Source organism: Anopheles moucheti, chromosome 2, assembly GCF_943734755.1.
Source record: "Anopheles moucheti chromosome 2, idAnoMoucSN_F20_07, whole genome shotgun sequence".
Lineage (NCBI taxonomy): Eukaryota > Metazoa > Arthropoda > Insecta > Diptera > Culicidae > Anopheles > Anopheles moucheti.
Window position 1 is genome coordinate 96,587,490 of NC_069140.1, and position 24,641 is coordinate 96,612,130.

General features: G+C 42.3%; 1 protein-coding gene across 2 annotated transcripts in view; it reads right to left on the reverse strand.

Moving 5' to 3' along the window:
• The window catches only part of LOC128304828 (neurotrimin-like), an 84,881-nt gene that overhangs the window by 4,955 nt on the left and 55,285 nt on the right, over positions 1-24,641 (reverse strand). For both annotated transcript variants that reach the window (XM_053042077.1, XM_053042069.1), the window contains exons 3-6: positions 3,419-3,658; positions 733-931; positions 506-644; positions 271-436 (exon numbers count right to left, since the gene is read on the reverse strand). In XM_053042077.1, the coding sequence (XP_052898037.1) occupies positions 271-436; positions 506-644; positions 733-931; positions 3,419-3,658 (744 nt within the window). The remainder of the gene's footprint in view (positions 1-270; positions 437-505; positions 645-732; positions 932-3,418; positions 3,659-24,641) is intronic.

Genomic DNA, 24,641 nt, shown 5'->3' on the forward strand with positions numbered 1-24,641 from the left:
TGACGGTACAGTGTAGCATGGCGCCACAGCGCACAGTACGATGTCGTATGGTATGATGCGTGAACAGATTTAAACATTAGCGTTGTGTTAGATGGATGTGAGTCACGGTTGTAAAAACCCAGAGTAAAACTAACATTTAACGACATAAAACAATAAAAGAAATCCCGACCCGCATTATCATGTTAAAGTCCAAGAGCGATCTCTTCGTTATAATTTCTCCTCCCCCGTGATGTGTCGCAATGTCCAAGAATTGGAGCACTAATAGTTTACCTTTCACAACCACGGTCACGGTCCAACTGACTGGATCACCGATACCGTTCTGGGCCATACATTCGTAGTCCCCGGCATGTTGGGCCTTCACTTCATGGATGTCCAAGAACTCCTTGCGCAGCACAATGCCAATCTGTCGGCTATTTTCCTCATCCAGGTGGCGTCCCTGTAGTTGGGCATTAAAGAAATGTTTAGTCGCGAAGTTGATCCAACACCAAATCCAAAGGGTACTTACGCGATAAGACCAGGTGATCAGTGGTGTGGGATGTCCTCCGGCAGAACACAACAGAATAAACTTGCGATCTCGCTGATGAACTTCAATTGAATCGTTAATGATCTTGTTACCATGCATGATGTGAACATCTCTTGGAGGTCTAATGTTTGAGGAATGGGATAGAAAAGACACAATACTTGGGCTTAGTTCCTGTTAGCTGTTGGTAATTCAAAGATTGGAATGCTTACGTCAACAACTGCAGCTCAATTTTGACGCTCATTTTGTTGGGCAGTACTTGGCAGGAATAGACACCTTCGTCCGCTAGCTGCACGTTATCGATTTGCAGCGAGTAGTCCGGTAGTAGCGCATACCGCGTATCGGACGTCAGTTTAGTCATATGCTGGAAGATGGGCTTCTGGTTGTAGTACCACATGATGATGGTGTTAGCTGTGGGGAAGATAGCATGATTTAATAATTATTGGAGGCACTCCACCGTGAAAAAAGTTCAAGTTAACCAACGTCATCTCATCAAGAAATACCCCGTTTTCCCAACTTGCCGAACAGCTTCAAATGTCATGACCTTGCATTCCTGGTTGCAAAATATGCTTACCGACGTCAGCAGCATTCTTTTGAGCTGGCAAACATATGCGGTGCGGGCCAAAGAAAAAAAACCGTCACGGAATGCCGAACCATTTGTCCTAATGCATTTCGATTCGTACCGTGTGCCGGGCAGGAACACCGAAGGAAGTGTAAATAAAATGCACCTGCACATGCAAATAAAATGGGGGAAAAAAGCACGACCTGGCAGTAGAAGCCACTTGGCGTGCATTTTATCGATTCCAAGGCACTAATGAATTGCAATGAAGTAAGCAAGTAAGCAAACTGGCCGCTCGCCGGGGCAGTCCGGTGCTAAAGAGAATTTATCGCACCCGGGGAGATGCGATGGAGCAATTAAATTATTCATCTAACCTGTATGCCGCCGCTCGCCGCTGTAAGAAAGCAATGAGTTCTCGGCTGGTTTACGAATGCAAGCAAATATCTTACAATCACGCGAGGTAACGGAGTGGTTGCGGGTGTAGCAGTGTGATGCAAATGCACAACTGCACCCCTGACAGGTAGCGTTCGAAGCAGTGACTTTCCGGCAGTGATCGATCTATGGATTTGCGGGCTTACATGTTCGTCAGCTGTTTGACGGGGTGTGATCGTACATTTGCTAGGATTAGAAAAGGAACTAGAAGCTTTAACAGAGTCGTTTTTTCATAGTCAACCGCGAGTGAAAGGGAATTATGCTAACACGGATCATAAAAAAAGGTGTCTACCTTGAAACAGTTGATAGCTGACAAGAGATACAGCAAAGCCGTAAATAATTTACGCGTGATCAAATGGAACTAATATCGTCATGTTAATAGCCACTTGCAAAGTTGGAAAAATTATCTTATTTACTGCGTTTAACGGAGATTTATCGGTATTGACTAGTGATTTCCGTAATTAAAATCTTGCAAATTAAGTATCGTAGAATTACTGTCCAGTGTTTAATTGAATTTTCTTGTGTACAATTATTTAAAAGATTGTTTCTTTTCGGAACGAAATATGTACTTCTTTGTCCATTTGGACGTCCGAAAAGGAATTTATGGGCTAGGTGGTACGGTGTTATTCTAATGACATGACCTACCCAGCAGAACCTGTCAAGTCTGTAATTCGTTGTACGATAATGAGTCCGTCGTACCTCTTTGGGTTAAATAATATGCCGAATGTTGGATGTGTTGCCATTTCACATGCGGTAGATCAGTTTGACCATCGGCCAGGTAAAAATCAATATGGTCTCTGATTTGAAATTGTGCTGTCAACTAATCCCTACAAACGTTGCAAATCGAACTTTTCTCAATCCGGTATCGTCCGGTAAGGTTCGTTGGAATGAAGAAAGCAGCGAGTATATTTCATCCTGTCCTGTCCAAACTCATGTTCTGGAAAGCCTTCATTAAACCATCAATCAATCAACCCAAGGCATTGATCGTTTCCCGAACCAAATGACCATTGGCTCACTACCGGTCGGTACGTTAACCGTACAGTTCGATTCACAAACCGATACGTTGCAACAATGTCCGTCTCTAGTGACTCCATGAGTGAATGAAATACGTTCGAACGAGTAAAGAAATATGTTTCCTAGAAAGATTTTCTCGTCCGTCCGTCCGTCCGAATGGCAAACACTCCATCAATGGATTATCGACGATCATGTCAACGGTGGACAGGAACCTCCGAACCGAAGGGTGGGCTTTTCCTTAGGGATGTTCTTTCCCTCCTACTGGTCTGTTTTTCTTCCTTTTTTTGCTGCATGAAACAATTCCCATTTGTATACTGGTTCGATCGAAATGCAGATTTGCATATGCTCATCACCACATGGCCACAGGCGTCACTGTGAGCAATCACGGTTCTGTGCCATGCCGTCGAAAAGTGAATCGTTGTCCGTTTTGTAATGTTCAGCACACGGGTCACGTTCCGGTTTGTTTCACGCGGTAACACGACAGTGACTCGCACTGCATGCTGAAGGATGAATAATCCTGGCAACAACAACAGCAAACAATCGGGGATGATGGTCAAGGTAGCGAAACAAAAACAAAGCAAAATTCCCACAGTGAAAAAGGATTCCCCGTTTTGGGAAGGACCCAAGAGGTATTTCGGGACGAAATGATGGATCGAGAAAGCATTCCGTTAAGCTGACAGAAAGGTTTCGATGCGAGTGTGTGAAATCATTCCACGAAGTAACCGACTGGTGAGGAGAGAATTTCTAACTCACAGCATTTCTAATTATGAAGATACATAGTTCTTCTATCTTGGAGAATCATTTAATTTTCCATAAATTTGTCACAGTAATAAACCGTTTGAAACACAGAAGACCCTCAGCAGCATTAAACTAACCACAAAACACACACTTACTTGTTGGGTTGCTGACTTGGCATTTGAGCGTAACCTGTTCGCTTGCCCGGGCCTGCTCGATGTAGTCCTTGGTTAGCAGATTCGTCCCCAGCAGCGCGTTGTCACTGATCTCCGGTTTCTCCTGCGATGGCACATCCTCGTCATCGTCATAATCCTCATCGTAGTCATCGGCCGGGCTTTCCACCGCTTCCTGTTTGTTGCGCTGCTCTTTCGAAACGCTTATGCTCGACTGTGGAAGAGCTGTGAAGTAATGAAAGCAAAAAAGGCACAATATTAACATCCGATGCTTATGGACAGTGTCGGAGGGTTTACTTTGCGTTCAATGATTTTATTCGAAACTGGAAGGTTAATTTTGTAAATGTGCACAATACTCTCGTATCCCGCTCGGTGCCGCCACTGCTTCCCTCCCAGCAAATGCGATAAAACAACTGTGTCACGATTTGGCGATGACGTTACACGCAATCGCCTAGTACAGAGGAAAACACACACACTTTAACTACAATGTGTTCACTTACAATCTTGCCTAATGTGCACGTTTCGTTGTAGAATAGGGCGGCAGAATGATCATCATGCCCGTGGCCGTAGATTTTTTATTTCGGACCACCCGAAACGGGCTCGTTTGGTAATAAAACTATTTATTACGCTGCAGAGACACCGACCGACAGGGAAGCAATGGTCAGATTGGATGCGAGTCATCATCGTGAACCCGTGTACCGCCTTACCGTAATTGTGGTGCGATGAAAAAACAATTGAGCGTTTATTAGTTTTATCGCATTCTTTTGGGGGGATGATGGTGGACAGCACACGGTTGTGGGATTCCAACGGTGACACGTTATTAGTGGTTAAATGAATGAAATTGTCCTATCAGGGTGATAGGGTTTTCGGTAGGGTGTTGATTACAGAAACATGATCAATATTTACCTTCGAAAAAAAGAAACATGAAAGAGCACTGATTGGTGTGAGAAAATGTAAAAATAAATTAATTGACACTTTGTGCTCATATAAGGCGGCAAACATACAAGTGATTGATACAAAAACTAAGGCAGTAAATTAAAAGAGTTGTAAAACAAACTCGTTAATTCGTTTCCTGCCATCTAGCGTCGACAAGCGTCAACTGTAGACATCTCCCTGTCTAATCCTCCTACCTACCGCCAGATGGAGCTAGAGAAAAAGTCTCATTTCGATCGAGGAATTTCAGTGATCATCAGTGAGTTGATTCATGCTTTCGTGCGAGAGTGCGCTGATTGCCCACGGATTCACGGATTGCGGTAATGATGTGTCTTGCATTAACTAAAACACATCCATTCATTGGGAAGAATGCTGTGCAAAAAAACCCCTTAATTGAACAAAATGGCCTGAAGCATTTCTATTTGATCGCCATTAGTTGCATTCCATTCCTTTCATAGCGATCGAATTCTTCTGATGTCACTAATGTGTTAATATCGCAGATCTCATACTGTGGAGATAGGCGTAGATGATGGTCTAATGATCGTCTTTTTTATCTCTCCCTCTCTTTCTCCCTCTCGCGCTTCCTCTACATTTTCCATTCCGGTTGTTAGTAATCGCTTGATTAACATAACCAACGGGGCCTGTTGCTTTGTAATATGCATGAACACTTGGCGCTTAATCGTGCATGAATGCAACCGATCCCTTCCCACACAATGCGCATGTCTTGTCCTCATGTACAAGACGATCGTGTCAGAGACGGTTTTATGCTGTCTTCATCATTTATTACCCTTGCGGGCTAGCGAGTGTTGGAATAAAACTGACGAAAGTCAGTCAGTCGACACTGCTAGTTGGATGTGATCCGAGTACACAACCGTAGTGCAATCGATCAAAGGGCTGAGGGCACGAAAGTGTTCACCACGCCACGGTACTGGAAAACGAAAGTGTCAAAACCGGCACAGACGTGCCATTAAAAACAAAGCCTTATCCAAAACACGGACAGTGCCTCACTCTGACTGAATGGACGGTACAGGAATGGTGCCCTCAAAACGAGCATTTGTTTCGATTCCGTTCGGCTTCCAATTAGGGAACGAAATTGTTACACTCAAACGTCACCCGGCAACTGTGGCGCTTGCTAGTGGGGGCACCCCGATGGCGTAACCAGCAGGGGACACTAATCCTTTTTTGGCAAACACTTTAACACGGTTATGCAAACCGGGTCACAAATGACGCCTTCGATAAGTTTGGGAATTTTAATTGTTTTTTTTTCTTCTCTTTTTGTCATGATGTCATGTTTCGGTTCGTTAGTTTATGTGTTTTTGTGTGGTATTATTATAAGATAAATATTTATACAGTATTTTATGACGAATTTTTACGTTTTGCACCTTGTTTGAGCGTATTTATGTTTCGCCAAACAGGAGTTATACATTCTGTACATCAATGACCTAATGAACGAGCTACGCCGTGAGTAAGCAAAACTAAACAAAAGCCTCCACTTTCGAATGGATGTGAGTCATTCGGATGACTTCAACATTTCTCTTTCGTGCACAATCCAGTTGGAGTGCAAGATGGATTATTTGCGTATTAGGCTCTCCCGGCACGTCCCCGTGTATCGGCTCGGTTTCGTTCACATTTGGCAAACGATTAGAATTGAATGGCTCATCACACGCGGTGATTTATAGGCAGTGCACGTACTTAAATTGTTTTTAACACCAGCAGCGGTGATCTTAGCAACAAAAGGACAGGGCAAACTATGTTACTCATTAAAATCATGTACCTAGTGCTTGTAATAAGCTCGCACCCTCATGTTCACGCCGGCCCCCCGCCATCCAAAGGGTATCCAACAATGGCGGGAGACGATGACGAATCGCTTATCCCTTTTGCATGCTTCACTTGCAGCAAGATGGTACGGGTTTGGGTCCGAAAAATTGCCCAACCATTCCACGGATGGCGTCAGATATCTGGCCCGCTACACGCACCTTATTTCGTGGCTGTTTCCCTCGCAGCAACGGGATTCGATGAGCCAAAAGTAACACGTATGACAACCGGGAACTTTCTGCCTGGATGATGGCAAATGGGGATGTGTTTTTTCTTGCTTGATTTTCATTGCCCCACACCAAACGAGGGCAAGCGAGCTTTCTGGAACGTGGCCTGGCGCCAATCGAAGTTTCTGTACCGGGGGGGGAGGTGTAAAAGTTTTTTTTTTTCGGAACGGTTTGACAAATATGAGCAAATTTATCATTCCGAGTTCCGATTCCGTTACGTACGATATCTTGCCAACCACACCCGGGGGAGGGATGGATGTATTCCGAAACAATGGGAAATAAGGGTCATTACTTTGGGGGGTGGTTGTTCCGGAGCGCCGAACCGTTGTGTTCCGGAGAAGGTGATTTTGGTTTCTGCACCGGAGGGAGTGTTCGATATTTGATGATAAGACAACTCCGCTTTTTATACGGCTGGTTGACCAGTGTCATCGCACGGTGGGATAAAAGTTGGCCAGAAATAAAATTAATATCCAGCCAGAATGTTTTTGGCACCAGCTTCGATAAAGATCAAGAGATATTTTGGACATTGGAGAAGATGATTATCTTCAAGAATTTTGTTATTAAAAATTGTCAGACAGTTATCAATATCTTCACATTTTTTGTAAGTGAACTCCACTGGTATTGTTGCTCCTTTCAACCATATGAAGCTCCGTTCCAGTCTCATTGTTATTTCGCTCCAACGATGACTAACCCTGCGGGTAAAGTTTACCAAGCGCATAGCACCATCCTCCCGAGCATCCACCAGCAAGACGCCAGGAGTGTCCGAACCAAAACCAACCACGTGGTATATGCCGCAGGGAACAAGAGGGAGCGAGAGTAAAAAAAACGACAACAAAAACCCACTCTACAGGATATGTTTTCGTCCTTGTGTGTGCACCAGCATACACCAGCGCCATATAGACGACCCCCTGCCGGACAACGTGCCTGTTTTTCAGGATCCAATTTTTCGACTAGTCGCTTCCATTCGAACGCTTGTTGGGTGTTGTTTTTACTATCCTGGTGGGGTAGGTTGGTTGGTTTTTTTTATGGATTTCATTGTCATTTCAGTTTTTGGACAGTCTTAGCTTTGAGGGAGAGAGGGAGAGAGAGAGAAAAAAAAATGCAAAACTATCACCACTGTAGAGGTAAGCCTGTGTATTCATTTGACCTTTCCGGGCGGATTCACGGTGGAAAACCGGGCGCTTGGCAATAACGAACGATGAATGATGACGGCATTTTGTTGCTTATTTTTCGTCTTTTCATCACGGTTCGTCCACTTGCCATTGTTGTTGCCGTTGTTGCTGGTGCTAGTGCTAACTAAATGTCAACGCCGGAGGTCTCAACTGCCATTGGAAAACCTGCGGATGTTAAAGCTGCACCACCGATGCACACTTTAGCTGGGTATCCGGTTTTTTTTTCTGCGCGTTGTGCATCGATAGTGCAGTGGTGCAACATTAAAGGCATGATGCGTCACGGGACTGGTTTTTTTTTGGTGCCGTTTTTGCGCTGTCGCTTGTCGACTCCGCTAGCCTTCGGACCGGTTGTGTATTGTCCGGGAGGAGAAAAAAAAACGCAGAACATAATAATAACACCGGAACGTGTAGCATAGTGTGCGATCGTTTTGTCAGTTTATTTATCATGTTTGATGTTGTTTTTTACGCCGCCTTTGAGAAACCGTGTCAGCACCCGGTGCTCTTTTGCATTTGAAGAGTAACTTGCATTTGTGGAAACTCAAGGAAGATATCGTTCTGCAAGCTTCTTATACGTTAGATTAGTTTAAACAAATTTCTACCAACTTTGGGCAAATAAAAATGAGCTTGTGTAACTAAAAGTGTGTTTAAAATCACATTTAGTTGCGTGGGGATTTAATTATTGTAAATTAAAGTCTGTGCAACACTCCCTCCTACCAATGAGACATCGCAAGGAAGAGAGCGCATCGCAAAGACACTGCTTGGTTTGTTGCGGATGCAAATTTGTTAACAACATTTAACGTCTCCGCTGCACTTTGTCATCCATCCTCATCTTCCCGCTCGCACAGTGCTCATCTTCCACGACCAGTCATTATCTCACCATCTTTCCTTATTTAAATTTCCATTCCAACTTGACGATACCCCCGGTCCGGGTCGAAGCCACAATTTGTGCATCTTGGCCCCGCTCTCCCCGAATCCCATCGATCAATGAATGATGATGGTACGATCGTGCCGACTCAGCCGGCGGATGTTTTTGTTTCCATTTCGCTGCCCCATGCATCTCATCACTGGCATTATGGCTTGATAGAACTGTGCTTTTTTTCTTTTCTTGCACCTCACTCACTCTCATCTTGATAGTGGTGTGTGGTACCTTATTGAAATGATTGCGTGCGTAAGGGGGATTTGTGCGTGTGTGATATGTTGTTTTTTAAAATGGTTTGTTTGTGTGCTTTCTCATTGAGTAGCTAAACGGAAAAGCAAACGATGTCCTTGTTTGTCTTTAAAGACGTGATTAAAGAGTGCTGACCGGTGCAAAGTATACGTCATCTCAGGAACGAATGGAAGAGCACACTTGCGATATTCTCACGCGTTCTGTTTAGTTTAGTCGTTCCCGTGTGTCCCATTTACTGGGTTAATGTCCATCTCGGCAGTGTAAACAAAACTTTATATTTCCGGAATGGTAAAAGGAAGAAGATAATTTATTTAATTAATGGAAACGATGCGATTAATTGTTGGGCAGGTTTGATCAGCAAATGTAAATGATAGAATTGCTTCAATATTGATAAATTACGCGCAAGAAACGTGCGTAACCGTGAAAACGAAAATACAATCTGCTCAAACAAATGAAAAATAATACAAAAAAACGTTGCAACTTTGTTCTTCATCATTCATCGCTAATACATTTTAAAAGCGCACATCGGGGCATTATATTACCCCCCAAAACTCAACCCTAGTTTGTCATTAGCATGACATACTGGCCCATTTCGTCACACCACGGAGCACATGTATGAATGCGTAACCATTGTTCACAAACTACCAAAAATTAACATGCCCCTTACCGTGGTGTTTGGTGGTTTGGCTGTTAAATTGTAACTGAAGTGTAAACACAGCCCCGAAAAATTCAACCTTCCACCATTCGTTTTCGTGCCGAATGCTGTAAATCTGGGCCAGAAAGGAAATGTCGTTTATTGCTTTTTGTACCAATTGGAGAACGGGGGGAATTCCGTTTCCTGGGGATGGTGGCACACTATGTAGCGGGAATTATGAGCTCTTAATTAACCAACGCCGAAATTTGTGCAGCAATATTGCCACAGTTGGGTAAGCGTCCCAACTGACACCACCGCTCGCCACAGTTCATTTGGCTAATGTACGGATTTAGGAAAATGGACACATTGAAAATTATTCCAATCCTGCCCAAAACCTGCATAAGCTCCCATTAGCGAATGGTTTCCAATTTGTGCTATCGCCTGCGGTTGCGGTTGCATTTGAAATGCGATTCCCGATCCTAAGATGATTGCAAATTAATTAGACCCGGAAGCTAAAGCACAACGTAGAGCCCCATTGTCCCCCTGCACGCCAAGCAGCCCGGCCCCCGGAAAGGATAGTGATCGGTGAAATTGTTCTGGATCGTTTTAACTATCGCCACCGGGCCATCGCCACGGTACGACATAATAGTCAATTGGTCTCGCGGGCACACACCGAAACCGGGACCGTGCACTGATTGCTGCCGTGCCGTACCGCCATCAAAGCCATTCCGCCACTGTGGCGGAAATCGTGCCACACTGCAGCAGGCTCTGTCAACGACATCGCAACCCGCTAACGGTTCGCTTCGCTGTGGGTAAGATGTAATGAATTATTAATCGAAGGCAAAACTCGTTCAATGGCACGCGCTTGTTACTTTCCGCAGCCCGGTCTGTACAAACGGGAGACAAACGACGTAATGTATGGGGAATTCTGTTCAATTTTACTATTCGTAAAAGGCCCGTTAGTGCACGGTACGGCAATGGAAGTGGCACACGTTGCTGGATTTCTGTCCTCCGTTGGACGAGATCGCTACTGACGATGTGTACATGTAAATTACCGAACTCGCGTTCGTTTAGGGTTTTTAAAAAATTTTATTTTGTGAACAACTAGACTTAATTTCCCAAACCGTTCGATCGGACTGCTACATCAGAACTAACTATTGTCTGCTGCTGGTGTTGAATTGTCGATACTGCTTGGCTCACCGATTCCCACGATTTGGTTAGATTCCGCTGACTTTGCAACACACGTGCCGATGGTGTCATCGTCCGATGCACGCGCTGTTGCTAGGTCCACCAAGGTGCACGCGCAGTTACCCGATGCCTCCGTTGACGCGGTAGCTTGCTGACGCGGTAACTGCTCCCTTTTTTTGAGCGTTGAACCTCCTGGTTAACGTGGTTGAGAGTATGCCAGAGTTGATGGGTTGAAGTACCTAACTGCTTCTTGGTTATTGTCTCTTACTGTTCTATCAGCGGATATTTGTATGGTGTTTGCGGTTGTTTTCTTGGTTAGCAACGTTAATGCCGTGATGATACTTATTATGATTACAAAAGTCCATGCTGGCCATGTAGCCCGATGTGTGAAGATGTGTTCTAGTTTCTGAAGGCGTATTTCTTCCAGGTTCTTTGAACTGGTTCTTGTTACTCCAAGGTCTGTCGATATCGTATAGACTGGGTGTTCTACCTTGGCTATTTCATTGTTGGAGAAATTAAAATTTATGAAACGTATTGAACAGTTCCTATAGTTTATCAAAAATGCTCCTTTGAGGTGCCTTTCTGTTTCCTCGCATGTTGAATATAGGATATCATTCACATCGTTTAAAAAGACTATTGTTGGGCTTATCTCTACGACCATGTTTCGTTCTGTGACTGTTTCGTAGGCACATTCACTTGGGTGTCCCAATATCAAGTTGGCATCACATTTGTGTGTAGAGACATTTTCGACTTCGTCTGTCTTGCATAACGTTATGTTGCTCATTTTCATACAATTTCCGGTTTTCATTAGTATGTTGGACTGATGTCGTAAGAAACGGTTTGATTTTAGAATCACTCTATGATCTTGTTTAACTACTGGCTCAACTCGTAATGTTTCGTAAGATGTTTCGCTGAGGTTCGGGATCTCTACGATGTACAGTATTATTTCGTTGTTTGCTGCTATTCGTGTGGTAATTAATTGTAGCATTTCTTCTATCATGTCAGTCTCGATGTTCTGTGTTTGGAGATTTTGGTGTATCAGATCGATTTCGGCGGGTGTAAGTAGATTCTTGTTTACAATGTTTATCTTAGACAATATAATCGCCATCTGAATTTGGTCTATTATATTATTAATCATGTCTAACGTGTATAATTGTTTCAATATTGTAGTTTCCTGATCATTCTTTGAAATATCGCGCAACTTCTCTCTGATAAGGGCGTTGATTGTTATTTGTGTATTACTATTATCAACTAGCTCATCTAATGAGTTTGTAATGGTTCTTAAATCGTCTGCGTCCGGCGTTCCGGCAATCCATTTCCACGCTTTGCCTAGTGAGTCCCATCTCTTATGGCGAGGGGTCTTTATTGGTTTTACTTGATTTAAGTTATATTTGATTTCTTGCAATTTCTTGGTTAATATTTCTGGTGTTGTTTCGGAATTGTAATATTGTAAGATTTGGTTTTCTACTTCTTGAATGGATGTTTCGATTATGGTTACGTTTATCGTATGTGTGATTTTTCTATATCCTTCTATTAGTCTGGTTTGTCCTGTATTGACTATGGCTACCGGTTTATTCGTGAGGTCAATTATGTCGAGTGTAGCCGCTATGAAGGGTATGCTGTAACGGGTAGATTAACATTAACTATTTTATATTTTGCCATTTATAGGAAATTTCTGTGTAAAAGTTAGTTCGTTATTTCTTTTAGGTTTATGTTCTTTACGTTCGATTTGTGAATTTTGTGGTTTGACTCATTCCTGAATGTTGTATTCTTATTTCTTTGTACGATGTGTCTTTTAAATTTGTCTTTATGTTTAGCTCTTATTATTTTATCTTTCACATAAACATTTTGACCTGTTCTTAAATTTGGTGGTTCTATTCTTGATTTATTATGCTTTTTTAACGACTTTAACTGTGTTTCTTGTAGTTTTATTATTACTTCGTCATACCTTTTATTTCTTATTTCATCAAGTTGTTCGGGGGACGTACAATTATTGGTTATTCCAAATAAGATCTCTTTCGGCGTTTTGCCAATGGTAGAATGAATTGTGTTATTGTATTTTTCTATAGCAATGCAAATATTAGACCTGCAATTTAGGTTGGGAGTTAATTTCTTTTGAATTCTGTATAGTCCTGTTATTGTCGAATGCAATCTTTCTACCTGTCCATTTGACTCAGAATGACTACTAGGAGTAGTAATGATTTTTATATTGAGGTCTAGCATCATTCCTCTAATTTCAGCGGATAAGAAAGCTTTTTCGTTGTCCATCACTACTATTGATGGAATTATGTTTGAAGTGATTGTGTTATAGAATGCATTTCTTAAATGAACTGTATGTTTTGATTTTACTGGAAGCATTCTAGCGTATTTTGAGAATTTGTCAATACTAGAAAGAAACAATTGTCCTTCAATTTGGTAGATGTCTAAGTGTAAAACTTCAAATGGAAAATTTGGAATAGGTGTTTCTTGGAGTTGTATTTTTAGGGGTTGCCTATCGTATTTCGACACGTTACATGTGTCACACGAGGAAATAATTTTTCGGATGATTTGTGTTATGTGTGGAAAATAATATTTCCTGAGAATTTGTTTCTTATTCTCATCAATTCCACGATGTGCTCTATTGTGAATTTGTTGAACTATTTGTTCTTGCTCATTTTCATCAGCTACATCGTTTAAAATTGTTTGTGTGAATCTAATCCGTAATAGTTTCGATTGGCTAAAGTATTTACGGTAGACTTCTTGTAATTGACCCATGATTTCTTCTGATGTCATTAATCCAATGATTTTGCTTGGTTCGAAAAATTCTTTGACAAGCGATGTTAATATTTGCTCGTCTAAACGAGTTCTTTTTATAATTATACGAGTGTAATTTGGAAACGGTTTAGATACTATAGTTTCGGGATTAGTATTTGTTTTTTCTAAAACGATTTGTAGTTTAAAAGCGTTTAAAGGTGCTTCTGTCGAAATAATGTAATTGGAATCGTCGTTATCAGCGGAATGTCGTGTAGGTGTTAAAGTGTGTACCTGTATTCGACTTAATGCGTCTGCAACAACGTTCGCTCTTCCTGGCTTGTATTTAATCTCGTAATCATGTTCTTCAAGATATGATTTCCAGCGTTTCAGTTTTGCATTAACATTTTTATCTGACAATGAGAATGTCAACGGCTGATGGTCTGTCAAGATTATAAACTTTTGACCATAAATGTAGTTCCTAAATACTTTAAGTGCCCAAAATATAGCTAACATTTCTTTTTCTGTAGCTGAGAAGTTTTCTTCTGTTCTACTGAGCGTTCTTGATGCAAAATGTATCGGTTTGTCTTTGCCTATTTCGCCTTGGCTAAGAACTGCTCCGATAGCGAAATTTGAAGCATCTGTGGTGATAATGAAATTTTTCTTGAAATCTGGGTATATTAAGATGTCGCTTGACGTTATAACCGTTTTCATTTTAATGAACGTTTTTCTTTGTTCGTCGTTGAATTGAATTTGTTTATTCTTCTTGGAGTCTCTCTCCCCCCTGAAGATATTTGTTAATGGTTTTGCAATCTTTGCAAAATCTTTCACAAATCTTCGGTAGTAACCTAATAGTCCAAGGAAACTTCTTAGTTCCTTCACGTCTTTTGGCTCTGGCCATTTTTCAATAACGTCAATCTTTTTCTGGTTGGGTTGTATACCTTCATTAGTAATAACATATCCTAGAAATTCAATTGATTTATGCAAAAATTCCGACTTATCTGGTTGTACTTTCAGGTTTGCTTTTTGCAAAGTCTCTAGCACAATCTTAAGATTATCATTGTGTTCCTCTAAGCTTTTTCCGAAGATCACTACGTCATCAACATAAACATAGCATCTTTTGCCAATTTGTTCACGAAGTACATCGTTCATTGCTCTTTGAAAAATTGCGGGAGCATTTTTGAGTCCGAAGGGCATTCGAACGAACTCGTATTTTCCAAAGTTAACGGAAAATGCGGTCTTTTCAATGTCCTTTGGGTGCATTTTTATCTGATGAAACCCTGAAGCTAAATCAAGGGTTGTAAAATATTTATTTCCTCCTAATTGGTCAAGGATATTTGAAATCTCGGGCATAGGATATTTGTCGGATATGGTCTTAAGATTTAACTTACGATAGTCGATGACTAATCGAAATTTTTTCTCTTTTGATGCGTCCATTTTCTTGGGGACGATCCACACGGGAGAATTCCATGGTGATCTAGATGGTTGAATAATACCATCAGTTAACAGTTTTTGTATCTGTTTTTCTACCTCTTCTTTATATGAAATAGGATAAGGGTAGGATTTCTGATATATGGGTATATCGTCGGTAGTACGAATGTTGCACTCTACTTTTGTCGTACACGTAAGTTTTTTATCTGTATCGTGAAAAATTTGTTTAAATGGGTTTAATGTGTCAAAAAGAGTTTCTTTTTCGTGACTGTTCAGATGTGATGTTCTGACAGTAGTTTTCAATGTTAAATTGTTCACTTTGCGTATAGCAGCTTTTGGACGATAAAAATTTAATGGTATTTTTAAATCTTCTCCTTCACCGAAAACGTAAAGAGTGGGTTTGCTTGAAACCATTTTCACATTTTCGTGAAAAATAATTTCCGTTCCAATTATTCCATCGAAGAAGGGATGGAAATCGAAAATTAGAAATTCGAAATTTTCGTTCAAGATTGGTTTAAAAATATCTAACTTGATCATTTTTGAAATGTTACCACTTCCTGCGATACCATGCACTGTTTGTGAAATGATTTGTTCAATTGTTTTCCCTGATTTATTGGCCCATTTATTAGATATTAGATTGATATTTGCACCACAATCAACTAAAAGTTTTATATCTCCTTTTGTAGTTGGTACAATTATATAGGGCAGTGGATTAACCTTCGGGTTTAATCCTTCCACCTGTTTCGCCACTCCGTGGTTTCCTCTAAAAAATTAGCGGTCTTTCTTTCATAGTCGTTGTCACGATATGATTCTACGTCATTAATTGTTTCACTTTTTTCACTTTGATCTTCACAATATTCACTTATTTCGTACCTGTCTTGTAAGGTATGTGCCATTCTTTTTGGCTGTGGATTGTTTCTCTGCATTGAGGATGATGTAGGTCTGGAGAATTTCGGCCTGTTGACGTAATCAACCATTCTGGACCTAATGGAACGATCAACTTCCATTGGTTCGACCTTTGGTCTCGGCACGAATGTCCGATTTGGTGCAAACACATTTTGTGTTGTCCTTTGAAAGGTCTGCGGTGTAGCCTCTACGGGTTTTTGCCTTGGTGGAAAACTTAAATGCATCGGTTTAGGAGGTCGTTGTGGTATGTTACAACGCGGTGTGGGCACTGGGTCAAATGTCCGACCTCTATATGGTGCATTTCTTGCATCAACGTTTTGAAATTCGATACAATAGTGGTAAGCTTTCGCTAAACTCTCTGGTTTATAATTTTTACAAAACATTGATAGCGGGTCTCCTAAGCCTCTTACAAAAGTATCCAAAGCTATCATATTGTATAGCTTAATGATCATATGTTCATGACCTTTCCAAGTCTCGTCCATCACGATGGCTGAACTTATCAGAGTAATCAATTCTGTGATTCTGCTGTAGTAAGCTTCGATGCTTTCAGCACGCATTCGTGTGGTCGATTTCAACTGGTGATCTAATGTCATTAGATCCCGTTTGTCTGAATAGTACAAACATAGCACTTCTTTAATAGCTAACCATTCTGTTGGCGTATTATTGGTGACGAGAATGTCATTAGCTTCTCCTTTAATCTTCCTTCTAATCGTTTTTACGATCAAATAGTATTCACACGATTGACTGTAGTCTTTGAATAGCTCTAAAATTTCTTCTACGTCGAGAATGAAATGTGGTAGATTTCTCGGATTCCCATTGAATTCGGGTAGGTCCGACACTATTCTGGGGATATTGCCCCTATCATGAAATGATAGTGTTTGATTCACTACATAGTTACTCCTGTTACTACCAGTTTCTGATGTCTGGCCGTTTGTATTGGAGCTTTCTCCAAGATCGTTATTCATTTCGATCTGTGTAGTCCTAAAAAGTTCTATGAGATTTAAGAAGGGATTCTCTTTCACTGTCTTAGCCAGTTTTCTCGTTTGAACTTAGTTAGTTTGTTAGTTGGAGGTGAGTCTGATGTAAAGCCCTACTTTCACTTATCACTTTTTTCGGATGAGTTTCGGATCGAGATTAGTGTGTTAGTTATATTCACCAAATTAATCCCACGATGAGGAAATGCGTTTGCATCGCTGTTCAGCTTGGATCCTCAGGAGATGTTGGAAACCTTCGTTACAGTGCAGCTCTTCGCGCTCTATCGTCTCAAGTCGCTGGTTATACGGCGATGGTGCTCTGGACCGGGCGATGGATTCCTCTTAAGGGACAGCTGAAGCTGGCTTTTTCACTACCGTGAACTTATACGATTACTGCGAAGGTCCCTATTCGGGCGCCAATTACCGAACTCGCGTTCGTTTAGGGTTTTTAAAAAATTTTATTTTGTGAACAACTAGACTTAATTTCCCAAACCGTTCGATCGGACTGCTACATCAGAACTAACTATTGTCTGCTGCTGGTGTTGAATTGTCGATACTGCTTGGCTCACCGATTCCCACGATTTGGTTAGATTCCGCTGACTTTGCAACACACGTGCCGATGGTGTCATCGTCCGATGCACGCGCTGTTGCTAGGTCCACCAAGGTGCACGCGCAGTTACCCGATGCCTCCGTTGACGCGGTAGCTTGCTGACGCGGTAACTTGTATCAGTATGGATATTATTTTTCTAAGAACTTGTGCTTGTTAACATCAGGAATAGAACGAGTTGATAAGATGATTGGGAAAATCAAGTCTACTTCAACCGAAGCATATTTCTACAATCCTTTGTACATGTATTCTTCGGGACTCATTAATACAAAAGACCTTGAAGATCCTCAAATTTCCACATATGACGAAAAGAATCTTAAATTAAGAGTCAATCTATTCATGAGTCTACTCTCGAAATCGTCACGAATCCACAAAAAGATTCAAGACTCAAATATTATACTCATGATTCCCAAAGAATCATGAATCCTTGAAGACTAATGAATCCTCAAAGATTATTGAGTCGTTGAAGACGGTTCTTAAAGATTCATATATCCATATTCATTGATTACTCCTCAATGATTTCTACATTGCAAAAATATGAAGATATTACACATGAATGTTGAAGATTTCCTGTCAAGAATCCCCAAAGATTCAAGACTCAAAGATGAATCCTAGATGACTCATGAATCTTCAAAGATTCTTGAATCGTAGAAGACTGTCCTCAAAGATTTGTATTGCAAAGATATCATTATATTGCTCATGATTTTCGAAGATTCGTATATCATGAATCTTCGGGAATTCGTTTTAATGATTCGTCGGGAGTCGTGAGTCAACGAGTTAATTAGTGAAAAATGTTATAAAACTAGTAGCACATCCAGCACAGCATGTTGATTTATCTAGGGTAAAATCCAAAAGCCAACCATTCATGAGAACGTGCTCATTATCATCCTTTTCGCTGATTTGATTCAAGCCGAACCCAATATCCTCAACGTGGCGGTGCACCAAATCGTGGTTTTTGAGATGAATACAACCCTCAGGCACAAACGCCATCAACGAAACATCATTGTGAAACAATGGAACTCGTACCTTTCATCGAACCAACCAGTGGTAGTGTACGTGCCTCGTCTGGGATCTATCGAAGGTAGCCCTAAGGGAGCAATTTCCGTTCGTGCGAAATAAGCTTTGAAGGGGGTTTTTTTTTCTCCTCCAACCACCTCCATTGCGAAGTGAATAGTACCACGCGGACGGTGACGACGACGACGACGACGGCACGGGTGCACACCACGGTTCGTCACGATCACGGTTTCCATTCTAAAGAGTGGCTTCCATTCATCGATCGCCACGGCCAGAGCATTTCTTTCATTTGGCGCGCATGCACCATCCAACAGCAGCAGCAGGAGCAGCTGAACGGATGACATCAACGTTTGCAACGTTCGCTCCGGCGCTCCACAGGCAAATGGCTGCACAGGAACAACATAATCGCTTTATGACAGCGAACGCGACCAGGCCCCGCACATTTGGTGCGTTTGGCTGAACATGAATCGTGTACTCCGGGATGGAGAGACAGAAGCCTGCGCACGGCCGGGTAGGGAACCGGGACTGCACCGGACCTGTAGCTGTCGTGACACACATTTTCACGGATCGCTTGCCGATTGGGTTGACAGGACGGGTTTGTACAGTTGCTGCAAAAGAGCTTCCACGGGGCGAGTGGCAGCGAGTAGGTTTGTTGTAACATTTTTTCACGTTCACACCATCATGATGAGCGCCTTGTTTTGGTGTATCGATCGATTTAGCGTGTCATAAGCTTGGATTTTCGCTCAAAATCACTGATACTCGTCTAACTTGAGTTCGCTAGGCTTTATGGGAGAATTTTATCTAAAAATATGATTATTCTTCCTGATTTTTGAAGTACAAAATTGCATCAGATGTTGTCATGTAATATCTGTCATTTATCGAATGACAAAGCGCACTAATAAGCAGTAAAATAAGTGAAGACTGAAATTGCACAACATTAGCTCCATAATCAAATAGTAATAAATAAAACACCCCCCGATTAAGACATACAACAGTGCAACACATTTTATTTGCTCGATGATTTATGCTATCTGCCGTGTGTCAAACGGCACAAATAAATCACGACATCATAGTTTTACACTCGTATCGTGTAACGCGTGAAATCAATTGTTGGATCAGCTTCTTGTTTTTTTTTGTTGTTGCTACCTTTCATCGAAAAATGTTTCCATTTTGCCAAAATGCAAGATGGGAGTGAAGTTGTGTACCATAAATCTAGCCTTCTGCATGCAAAAGCAGTAGCGCTAGCACTTTCTCCAATTTTACGACAGTTCTTTGTGTTACGCCTTTGTGCTCCAACCGGTACATACTATCCATCGGGGTACCCATTTTGTTCGTGGTAGTCTTTGTCCCCGGCAACCTGTTTCGGGTTTGCTTCGGGAAATAAATCTCGTCCTTTTTGTAATGTGATTTTTCCTGCCCGCTATTGAGTAGTGCCAATTCGTGTGCGGTTCTAACTGCTATTGCTCTCCGAAGGCGAAGGAAACTAAAGCACAGGAAATGTACGTCTTCCACCGCACGGCAAAGCACGAGCTTTGAATGGCGGGAAAGCTACAACTTGGCAACTGCAATGGCAAGGGAAATATAAAAAGGTCAAACACGCTGACAAACACCTAACCCGTAACAACGTAACCGAACGCAATGTGCCGTGTTTGCCGACTGGCGTATTTAGGTTAATTTGATTCTTGTGGTTCTGATAAACGATTTTATGATCGTCACCGGCAAACCTTTGCTAGGTGAGGGAAGAAAATAGAGAAAAAAACTCGGTAACAGAAGCCCTCTCCCTTCAGGGGTGTCCAAACTCCAAAGCTAGAACTGTTTTTATTATCGTTTGTATATTTATTTTTCCTTCACTCTTAGTTGCCTGCCCTGTCCCTTACGGTGGTAGTAAAGGGCGTTAAGCGAGCCGAAAAGAGGGAAATTATGATCCGGAAGTTTATGGTTGCTTGCTCTCGGTGGCTTTTGTTGTGTTGATGCTTTCCGGACAGATAGGGAACTGCTTTGCCTGGGAAGCAGGAAACCCGAATCGATCGCTCGGGTTTGATGTGAATATTCTCGTCCCGTTTATGTTACTGGTGGGCGGTGGTGGAAATCAATTAACAGATATTTTTAATGACACTTTTTTACTGACGAATACGAGCAGAATTGGTCAGAATCGGTGATGATAAAAAAACTACACGCACCCCCAACTCGAAGGATAAAAATTTGGGTTCCCGGTTGTGGTGAAACAAAAAAAAAACGGAACCCTTCGCAACGTCCAGTAAGTAAATTGGAAAAACAATAATGGATGTCCAGTGAGGGACCCGAACCGATCACATCTATAAAAACTAATTTACTTCAACGTGAACGATAAAATCTCAACCCAAAGTAATGATAAGGACGATGAGAGGATGCTCGAACCTCGCGCTGGAAACAATTATCCATCAATTACGGCCCATCCATAAGTGTCACTTTTAAGAAACAATATTGATGTTTCGGTATATCACCTTGTGCCGTCTGGCACCCACTTGGCAAACCGCCGGTCCACTTTCGCTAGACATCGCGACGCAAACGATGATGAAAAATGGCACCATTTCCCAGTGGAAGGAGCAGAATAAAAGCAATCTCTTCCACAGCACGGAAACGGGAGTGATCTGAGAGGCAAGTTGTCGCCATTGCGTCGCGTAAATAGGTCACTGTTGTGTTGCATTTTCCTTGTCCATGTTTTGCGCGCCCTGTCGCTTCCTCGGCCGACTTTTACGCTATGATGCCCACCAATCGGTGGTAAAGTCGCCAAAGCGCTTTTATGATTTTACGTAAGCTTCCCTGATCAACGTCCACGGATGGCGAACGTTGGCTTTGGTCCAGCAAAACCCCAGCAAGCAAGCCCCAGAGTAATGGGGAACCGTCGGGTGTATCGGAGTACGTGAGCGTATGCTCTACACTGCCGGCTCCGCTGGAAATGATGGAGTGCGACCGGAAGTGTTTGGGAAATGGAGTGTGCGCTTACAGGATTAATCATAATGATAACGATATGAAGAAATTTTTCATTGCTTCCATGGACCGGGCGTCCTCCCGGACGTGCCGAAGCGTTCAATGGTGGATACGTGTGGTGGTGTATGAACGTGTGTCGGAATAATGTAACATCGAAGTATGGTGGTGGAGTCCAGTTGCCGGAGTACGTTCGCTGCAATTTTCCTGGTTAAGCTCACAACAAATTTATTTAATTAATGTCATTCGATTCGGTCTTCTCCGATCAATATCTCATCTGGAATTTTCGGAAAAAGATTTCTGGCGTATTTAAAAACATGTTATATGAGTGTTCTTTGAATACAGAGAGAGCTGATGCATATTGCATGTCTATACTATCATATTAAATACCATAACTCAGTTCTGGTAGTTAAAGTTCATATTTTAGAGCCATCTGCCTATTACGATTCCTTCAATAACCTCAAAAGTTTAAAGAATATTGGATATTTGCGATCCCAACAATTGCTCAAAGGAGATTGAACACATCTCGCTGGGAAATTTGAGATTCGATCCACGGCTAGCGGTGTGCTAGTCCGAAAGCCGACATTAGAGGCCATGGGATCGCTCCATGATCTCATATGCTATTCTCGGATTTATGATTCGCTGAGCTTGTTGGTTACGTCCATTTCTCCATTCGATAGCTTTCCAAATTGAGTATCTGATTTTTGCTAAAATCTCATAACTTATGCCAACAAAGTTTTAGCAATCCGATGCAGACTCATCACGCCTTTCAAGCCTTCGTGCTGGATTTTCACTGGAATTAACTAAATTTTCTTACGAAATGATTTCAACGATGACTTTTTTCTTCTATCTCGGCACACACATTTTTCTTTCATTGTAATAATTGCAACTGTACAACGGCACCTCATTAAAAAGACGGCTTGTTACTGTATGATCACGTCCGACAAAATCTTCAAAAGAATCTCATTTAATAGCTTTTGTAGCTGACCCGTACTCTCCATTTTGCTTTACCACAAAAGTACCCCCCCACACTGTCCAGTCCACAGCGGTGGAACGGTGTCCACTGTTTCACACCATCGCTATTCGCTAATCCATCCGGGCTGGACACAGAAGCACGTTTAAAACGTTAGCTCATGAGCGGTTCTGGTGGTGGTTCTGGGTTTTGTTTCACGTTTGTTTTGTTTTGTTTCTTTTGCGTTACATGAGTTACATACCAGCGAAGAGCTGTAACATTTTCCCTAGCACGGCCAAACATTACAACTGGGAGTATAGCAAAAGCGCCCCAGTGTTGCAAGTCGCTGGATTATGGTGCCACCGCGGTGTTAATTGTCACCGCACGTCGTGTTGTTGGTCCGGGCTTCTTCTTGAATCGGCCTGTGTTGATGTTCTTTTCTATCACTATTTGGCTGCGTTATTCCACCGCTAGAAATGTGCGCATTTGTGCTGTGCGATGGTGTATTTTTATTTTCATTTCTCTCTTCTGACGCTTGTTTCTAACGAGCCACATTTACACAATTTTCCACTCCGCGATGATTACCACGTAATGTTTACCGCAGGTTCGCGCGTTAGCGAGCGATATGGACGCTGCTTCACGTTCCGGTCTTCCACATGGCGACTTCCTAAGACTCGGGGCTTAGGTTGACGGTTCGTTCGCTTCAGTTCGTGCACTAAGCTAACTTCTGGAGAGGAACACAAAAAAGGCCTTCAAAAACGAACGGCCACTCCTAGCTAAAGCAACTCCACGCCTTGGTTTATCTTTCGCGGAACATGCGGAAAGCATGCGTCGTGTTCAGTGGAATAAGGTGAAATTTATATCTGCCGTGCCGTGCCGGTGGGCCAGACGTGAGGCGTAAAACACCAGAATGCTTGGGCCAAGATAGTATCAACCAATCGATCGCAATAACTGGTTCTTGATGGGTTTGGATGGTTGGTGTCAGTATCGGAATCGGAAAATGGCAAACCCAGGTGCAGAAATTATCAACATCTTGGTGTTGATTCCGTCTCCCAGGTCCGTCTCAAATAACACCTTCAGGGTTGAATCAGACCGGAGAAAGCGAATGCCTGCAGCGATGACTCAACTACACCGAGGACGTCATTTTCCACTCCCAGTGTAATATTTTATTCCTAGTGCCACCGAACACTAGTGTCTGGGTTTTCCTTTTCTTCGCACGAATGACATTGTATTGTAGCGGACGGTTTGCTTTAGTGACACAGCTACGGCAGAACGCAGAGCGAAGTGACTGAAAAAAAATGGAAGCCACTACACTACGTCCCACTGGAGTAGGGCAAACCCCTTTTCGGAGTTTTCCTTATCCTTAGTGTATGGTAATTTTCTATTATGTACATTTTTTTTTTGGCTTTATTCTTGTGCCGTTTACCCTTCATGTGGGTTGGAAAACAGGGCAGGAAAATCTCAAAATCACGAAAGTGCAGTATTGAATAATTTATCGTCCAGCTCCTAAGCGTTCCCGAGCGTTTTGTTGATGAAAATCTCTAAGCGATTGAGTGGGGGTGGGCTGGAAGAACCTTTCTTTGTGATGTATTTTTGCCGAGCAGAGAAAGGAAATTATACGTAGAATGTGATTAATGCAAAGTACTCGTAGAAAAAGGTTTCCTTTAAAAAGCTTCTTATGTTGTTAGGCGAGGAGGTTTCTTTAAGCGTTTGTTTTGCATGTTTGGAATAATAAATTTAGGGAAAATGAAAGGACCCACCACAAGGTAGCATTTCAAAGTTTCACAATCTAATTCCGACATTAAACGAGCAGACAACCATTGAGTAGTAAGTCATCTTGTCCAAATTTCCGATCGATTCGTAAGTAATCGATCAATACAAGACAATACAAGTCCCAGTGCCAGTCCCGCTCGTTTAAAGTTACGTCTCAATATTTGTTCACGAGGCCAATACGCTTCCTGCCGGAATAATGTCACAAGCACATTATCCGGGGGGATTTCGGGAGGTCGGCTATGTTTGACAAACATAAATCTAACCACCGTCACCGGTCACCATGGCCTTGGATTCGACGCTATGCCGTTCAAAAAACGCCACCAACGGCATTCCGAGACAACGGCCCGTTGTCATCGGAAGAGATTTCTTTGTCCCGGACTTTTGGGCGGGAAAAATATCGCGCGAGGAATGGGAAACACACTCTTTTTTTGTTCCTTCCTCTAACACACTATTTCACAACCATTAAAGCGTGAAGCACCCAGAACCGTGCACGATGGAGAGCTATATTTCGACGACCGATGACAGCTCGCAACTCGGTCAGTTTCACAGTGGCGCGATACTGCCATGTGGCGCATGTGGCGCACATCCCATAAGGGAAGCGATTGCGATTTGATAATGTGCCTGTGTGTCTTCATCTGTGCCGCAGACGTATTGGCGAAATGGAAGTCAATTCGTAATTCATCACCAGCCAGCCACTCATCCAGATGGCACGAATGG